The sequence below is a fragment of the Cebus imitator genome, unplaced genomic scaffold (genome assembly GCF_001604975.1).
Source record: "Cebus imitator isolate Cc_AM_T3 unplaced genomic scaffold, Cebus_imitator-1.0 Scaffold434, whole genome shotgun sequence".
NCBI lineage: Eukaryota > Metazoa > Chordata > Mammalia > Primates > Cebidae > Cebus > Cebus imitator.
The window spans coordinates 1,359,240-1,366,896 of record NW_016107749.1 but is presented as its reverse complement, the minus strand read 5'-3'; the positions used below and the strand labels follow the sequence as shown (position 1 = coordinate 1,366,896).

At 45.4% G+C, this 7,657-nt stretch overlaps 1 protein-coding gene across 1 annotated transcript in view; it reads right to left on the bottom strand.

Moving 5' to 3' along the window:
• RNF10 (ring finger protein 10) overlaps nt 1–7,657 on the bottom strand; it is a 50,806-nt gene that overhangs the window by 23,900 nt on the left and 19,249 nt on the right. Inside the window, exon 3 of the mRNA XM_037731949.1 lies at nt 1,293–1,493. Within this exon, the coding sequence (XP_037587877.1) occupies nt 1,293–1,493 (201 nt within the window). The remainder of the gene's footprint in view (nt 1–1,292; nt 1,494–7,657) is intronic.

The following is a 7,657-nucleotide window of genomic DNA, read 5'->3' as shown; positions in this document are numbered from 1 at the left end:
AGTCTAAACCCATGAACTGTTTTCTTCTGCTTCCAAGTCGAGTCAAATTCCCTGAAGGCATCCTTGAACTAAAATTAACCTGGACTGTGACTCCATCAAACAGCAGTAAGCCAGATTTCCTCTCTCACCCCTTAGAACCCAGAAAATGCCTAGTCTTCAAGGTAGTTGAAAAGACTGTTCTCAGCCAGGTACAATGCCTCATGCCTGTAATCCCAGCACTTTGGGAGGCCAAGGCGGGTGGATCACTTGAGTTCAGGAGTTAGAGACCAGTCTGGGCAACACGCTGAAACCCCATCTCTACTAAATATACAAAGTTAGGCCGGGAACAGTGGCACATGCCTGTAATCCCAGCACTTTGGGAGGCTAAGGTGGGTGGATCACGAGGTCAGGAGACTGAGACCATCCTGGCTAACACAGTGAAACCTGTCTCTACTAAAACTACAAAAAAAACTGGCCGGGCATGGTGGCACTCGCCTGTAGTCCCAACTAGGTGATAAAGCAAGACTCCATCTCAAAAAATAAGTAAATAAATAAGCTGGGTGCGGTGGTCGGCACCTGTAATCCCAGTTACTTGGGCTGAGGCAGGAGAGTCGGTTGAACCCGAGAGGCAGAGGTTGCAGTGAGCCGAGATCATGCCACTGCACTCCAGCCTCGGGGACAAAGCAAGACTCTGTCTCAAAAAAAAAAAAAAAGTGTTATTACTCAATCATTTGAAACCAGTTCATAGAAAGGACAAAACGGTTACTTCAGTCTAGATGCAAGGTCAAATCTTAAATTATGACTAAGGCCACAAACAAAAAAAAAAAAAAAAAAAAAAAAGGGGGATCGTATTTGAGCAAATGTATGCCAAGCACTATAGCCTGTCATTCCACTGGCTCTCAAATTTCCTCTTCCAACTCCAAATACTTTCTACCTCATCATTATACTAACACAGTTATTTAAGCGTTATATTAAGTACCGAGAACATCCACCTGGAAGGTGGGTAAAAGAAAGGAAGCAGGGGTTGGTGGTGAAGAGTAAAAGAACTAGACCAATTCCCTTTCTGCTTCTCTCACACTAAATAGTGTAAAGAAAGCCTCTGGCTGGTCCGAAGGTAGTGAGTTATCTCAATTGATTGTTCACAGTCAGTTACAGATCGAACTCCTTGTTCTACCCCTTCCCTCCTTCTCACTACTGCACTTGACTAGTCTTAAAAAAAAGAAAAGAAAAAGAAAAAGAAAGCCTCCTCACAGCAGCACCACAGCTATCCAGAGAGGCCCACTTTCCTTTTCCTCCGAGGTAGAGAATACTCACTTGGCCTGTAAAAAGAGTTCCTTGTTAAAAGGCTTATGTCCCCACTTGTTCCTTTTTCCCCAGCTACCATGTCCACTGCCTTCAAAGTGACCCATCTGGCCACGGGGTTCAAAAGTGAAATTCAACAAGTGGTTCAGGTTGATCTTCTTAGGACCAGAGAACTGGGCAGGGCTAAACTCTGCCCGTTGAGCCTCTGCTACCTAGAGAGAATGAGAATGAATTAGTATTTCAGATTAAGATGACACTGATTTATAGCAGAAACCCAAAGAAACTCCTCCTTCCATAAAACTTAAATTTTTTTTGAGATAGCGTCTCGCTCCGTCACCCAGGCTAGAGTGCAATGGCATGATCTCAGCTCACTGCAACCTCAGCCTCCCGAGTTCAATTTTCCTGCCTCAGCCTCCAGAGTAGCTGGACTACAGGGAGCCGCCACCACTCCCAACTAATATTTGTACTTTTAGTAGAGATGGGGTTTCACCATGTTAGCCAGGCTGGTCTTGAACTCCTGATCCAGCCTCCTCAGCCTCCCAAAGTGCTGGGATTACAGGCGTGAGCCACCAGGCTTAAAATAGTAACTAAATAGGCTTTGTATATGGAGTAGCCATTCTTTTATTCCTTTTTTAAAAAAATTAAATAAAACAGGCTTAAAGCAAAAAAGTCATCCTGGGAGGGAGTAATACAAAAAGCCTATCCAAGAGTGAACAGAAGTGATGAGGGGAAAAAGAGCCTTTACAATAGGATTAAACTGTTTAATCTGCCCTGCTAAGTGACAATTAACCATTCAATGACAAAACCCAGCAAGAACATCTCTAGCTATTTTTAATCACAAAAATTTACTTAGCTGGATTAATCTTTTCAACAGTCCCATAGGACTCCAACACCTTCACTCTTGTTAACTATTTGTTCTTTGGTCTGCTTCTGGCAACGCAAGTCTGTGTAGCCACACTCTGGAGATGGCTTGCAGGCAGAACTGCTGACCCAGGTTCTAGATCCTACCAGACCTCCCATCTAAGACACAGTTATTCACTGCTAATTAAAACTGACAGAACTGGAACATGTGGGCAGACTAGCTCTGTGTCCAGAAATAAACGCAATCAGCAGATTCAGAAACAGTTCATAAGGTAGCCAAGAAACCATACGAGAAACACCACTGCAAGCGAAGATGTGGAGGAAACCATGGCAAGGTGCATCTCAGTCCTCTGGACGTTCTCAAATTGCAGTAAAACAAATGGAAGTCAGCTGGGGCATTTCCCAGCTCCACTTTCCCACTTAATGTTATAAATACTTCGTTAGTCACTTCAAATAGCTGCATACCATTGCATTATATGAGTATACCATAGTTTACTGCCCTACTGTATGATACAGATTGTTTGCAGCTTTTCCACTGTTTCAAAATAATGCAGTGATAAGCACATTTTTAATTTTTATTTTGTTTTTATTTTTTGAGACAGAGTCTCGTTCTGTCACCCAGGCTGGAGTGCAGTGGCGCAATGATCAGTTCACGCAATTCTCTGCCTCAGCCTCCTGAGTAGCAGTATCTGGGATTACAGGTACCCGCCACCACACCTGGCTAATTTTTGTATTTCTAGTGGAGACCGGGCTTCACCATCTTGGCCAGGCTGGTCTTGAACGCCTGACCTTGTAATTCATGGGCCTTGGCCTCCCAAAGTACTGGGATTACAGGCATGAGCCATCATGCCTGGCCTTGGACACATTCTTTATGCACAAATATTTGAGTACCTACAATTATTTCTTTTGAATGTACAGAGGAAATATTGAATCAAAGAAAATGCAAATTTAAGGTTTTTGCTGCTTAGTCAAATTTGAAGATTTTTGGTAAGCAGCACTTGCAAATACACAGTAAATAATCCAAAGACATGGGGGCTTATGCCTGTAATCCAGCACTTTGGGAGGCCAAGGAGGGCAGACCATAAGGTCAAGAGATCAAGACCAACATGGTGAAACCCTGTCTCTACTAAAAATATAAAAATTAGCTGGGCGTGGTGGCACACACCTGTAGTCCCAGCTACTCGAGAAGCTGAGGCAGGAGAATCGCTTGAACCCAGGAGACAGATTGTGTGCCACTGCACTCCAGCCTGGTGACAGAGTGAGACTCTGTCTCAAAAACAAAAAGAATACAAAGAATACAAAAAGGGATATGGTGAAACGCAATTTCTCTTCCAGAGGAAATTAACATATTCTCTGAGATATTCTATGCATACAGAATCATGGTACATGACCTTTGATATGGTTTGGATTTGTGTTCCCTCCCAAATCTTGTGTAGAATTGTAATCCCCAGTGTTGGTGGAGGGGTCTAGTGAGGTGATTAGATCATGGGGCAGACTTCCCCCTTCCTGTTCTCATGACAGTGAGTTCTCAGGAGATCTGGTTGTTTACAAGTATGTAGCTGGGCGCAGTGGCTCACGCCTGTAATCCCAGCACTTTGGGAGGCCAAGGCGGGCTGATCACAAGGTCAAGAGATCGAGACCATCTGGCCAACATGGTGAAACCCCATCTCTACTAAAAATACAAAAATTAGCTGGGCATGGTGGCACACACCTGTAGTCCCAGCTACTCGGGAAGCTGAAGCAGGAGAATTGTTTGAACTCAGGAGGCAGAGGTTGCAGTGAGCCAAGACCATGCCATTGCACTCCAGCCTGGTGACAGAACAAGATTCTGTCTTTAAAAAAAAAAAAAAAAAGGATGTAGCACTTCCTCTTATCTTCTGCTCTCTTCGTCCTCCTCTTGCCATGTAAGATGTGCCTGCTTCCCCTTCGCCTTCTGCCATAATTGTAAGTTTCCTGAGGCCTCCCCAGTCATGCTTCCTGTACAGCCTGCAGAACTATGAGTCAATTAAACTTCTCTTCTTTATAAATTACCCAGTCTCAGGTAGCTCTCAATAGGAAAGAGAGAATGGACTAATACAATCTTTAAAAATAAATGCAGGCCAGGCGCAGTGGCTCACGCCTGTAATCTTAGCACTTTGGGAGGCCGAGGTGGGTGGATCACCTGAGGTCAGGAGTTCAAGACCAGCCTGGCCATCATGGTGAAACCCCATCTTTGAAAAAAAAGAAAAATAAATAAATACAAAGCCAGGCATGGTAGTGCACACCTGCAGTCTCAGCCACTCAGGAGGCTGAAGAGGATCACTTGAGCCCAGGAATTCAATGTTGCAGTGCACTATGATCATACATGTGAATAGCCACTGCACTCCAGCCTGGGACATAATAAGACTCTGTGTCTGAAAAATAAAATCTAAAATTTAAAAATAAAATCAGGATGGGCAGCCGGGTGCAGTGACTCCTGCCTGTAATCCCAGCACTTTGGGAGGCCGAGGCGGGCAGATCACAAGGTCAGGAGTTTGAGACCAGCCTGGTCTACATGGTGAAACCCCATCTCTACTAAAAATACAAAAATTAGCTGGGTATGTGGCATGCACCTGTAATCCCAGCTATTCAGGAGGATGACACAAAGGAGAATTGCTTAAACCCAGGAGGCAGAGGTTGCAGTAAGCCGAGATCGTGCCACTGCACTCCAGCCTTGGTGACAGAGCAAGACTCTGTCTCAAAAAAAAAAAAAAAAAAAAAAAAATTAGGATGGGCACAGTGGCTCACATCTGTAATCCCAGTGCTTTAGGAGGCCAAGAAGGGAGGATCATTTGAAACAAGCAGTTTGAGATCAACCTGGGCAACACAGGGATACTATGTCTCTACAAAAAATTGAAAAATTAGCCAGGCTTAGTGGTACATGCCTATAGTCCCAGCTACCTGGAAGGCTGAGGTAGGCGGATGATTTGAGCCCAGTAGGTCAAGGCTGCAGTGAGCCACAATCATGCCACTGCACTCCAGCCTTGGTGACACAGCAGACCCTGTCTCAAAAATAATAAATTAAAAATAATTAATTAGGTCGTGGTGGCTCACGCCTGTAATCCCAGCACTTTGGGAGGCCGAGGTGGGCGGATCACAAGGTTAGGAGTTCAAGATCAGCGTGGCCAATATGGTGAAACCCCATCTCTGCTAAAAATACAAAAATTAGCTGGGCACCATGGTGGGCGCCTGTGATCCCGGCTACTCGGGAGGCTGAGGCAGGAGAATTGCCTGAACCCAGGAGGCGGAGGTTACAGTGAGCTGATATCGCACTACTGCACTCCAGCCTGGGGGACACAGCAAGACTCTGTCTCAAAAAAAAAAAAATTTTAATTTAATACAACTGGTGGTATACCATACAGTCAGATAACTTCCTTGCTTATATTAACAATCAAGCTTAAAGGTAACACCACATTCTGTTTATGTCTGTCCAATATGGGAAGCCCAAGACTTCCAGGTCATCCCTTACTTTTCATCTCCACATGGCTCTGGTATCTCCCTGATCAGTCTTCCACACTCAGTGCCCCTAACTTAGATCTAAGAGCTTACGCTCAGTCAACAAAATCCTCCACATTCTCAACCTTCTATCATCTTCAGGTTGTCCTAACTGGCCACTGTCACTTTCTCGGACACCACTCATATTTCCTGATTATCCTCCCAATACCCTAAACTCCAGGTACTTGACCTCCTCTCTTCCAATTAGCTTGCCCCTCCCATCTCAGCCACCCATACCCATGGGTTTTCCTTCTAGACTGTAATGTCCAATACAGCAGCCACTAGCTAGATATAGCTACTAAGCACTTAAAATGTGGCTGTACCATGTAGTAAACTTACATTTTAGATATAGTGAATTAAATACATTAAAATTGACTTCTTTTTTAACTTCTTTAGTGCAGGCAACTAGAAAATGTAAGATTACGGCCGGGCGCGGTGGCTCACGCCTGTAATCCCAGCACTTTGGGAGGCCGAGGCGGGTGGATCACAAGGTCAAGAGATCCAGACCATCCTGGTCAACATGGTGAAACCCCATCTCTACTAAAAATACAAAAAATTAGCTGGGCATGGTGGTGCGTGCCTGTAATCCCAGCTACTCGGGAGGCTGAGGCAGGAGAATTGCCTGAACCCAGGAGGCGGAGGTTGCAGTGAGCCGAGATCGCACCATTGCACTCCAGCCTGGGTAACAAGAGCGAAACTCTGTCTCAAAAAAAAAAAAAAAAAAAAAAAAAAAAAAAAAAAGAAAATGTAAGATTACATACGTGGCCTGTTATCCTATTAGACAGGTGTGTTCTACAGTCTAGACTATGCTGACAACCACGACCTCTTCTACCATATTAACTTTGAGCATTCTCTTGTTCAACCAGGAATACACTCCTTCCCGAGGTTTAGTCCTGACTCCGTCAATTCTTTACCCCCACTAGGATCTCCAAATCAATGATCCAACCTGTCAGATTTGGCTTAGATCCTATGGTCCACTGCCCACTTCCTTTTTTAAATTTTATGTTTTGGGACAGAGTCTTGCTCTGTCGCCCAAACTGGAGTGCAGTGACGCGCTATCAGCTCCCTGCAACCTCTGTCTCCCGGGTTCAAGCGATTCTCCTGCCTCAGCCTCCCGAGTAGCTGGGATTACAGGTGTCTACCACCACACCCGGCTAATTTTTGTATTTTTAGTAGAGACAGGGTTTCACCACATTGACCAGGTTGGTCTCGAACTCCTGACCTCATGATCCGCCCACCACGACCTCCCAAAGTGCTGGGATTACAGGCATGAGCCACCATGCCCCGTCCCACCACCTACTTCTTCATACATCTTCTGTATGCACCTGGCAAAACCTTCCCCTGATTAATTCAACTCTTGGCCTATTCCACATCAGCCCTGGAGCAGACAAACAGGGCTAACAAACACAACCACACTGATCAGCCTCACCATAGTAGACCCTCATGCTGCCTAGTAGTACTGCAATCCTAGTACACTTCTGCAGTCCATTCATCTCTCATTTTCCCAGACAACTCCTTCACTCCTCACGTTTCCAAACCTCCCTTCGGCTCCCCTTACGTCTTCCATTGAGAAAATTAGAACAATCAAAAAAGAATTCCAACTGCCTCCGACCCCACCTCCGCCACCAGGCCTTCCTTTTGTTACTGGGGATGAACTGGCAGAGTTCCTATCAAAGCCAACTGCTCCACTTCACACTAGATCTCAAAGACTCAAGGACACTGCTCAGCAATTCTCTCCCTTTCCCCTGCATCGCTTTCCCTCTCACCAGAACCCTCCCATGAGCACAGACATGCTATAATTTCCCTAATCTTAAAATCCCTCATGCAGCTGGGCACAGTGGCTTACACCTATAATCCCAGCACTTTGGGAGGCCACGGCGGGCAGATCACCTGAAGTCAGGAGTTCGAAACCAGCCTGGCCAACATGGCGAAACCCCATCTCTACTAAAAATACAAAAAAAATAGCCAGACGTGGTGGCGGGTGCCTGTAATCCCAGCTACT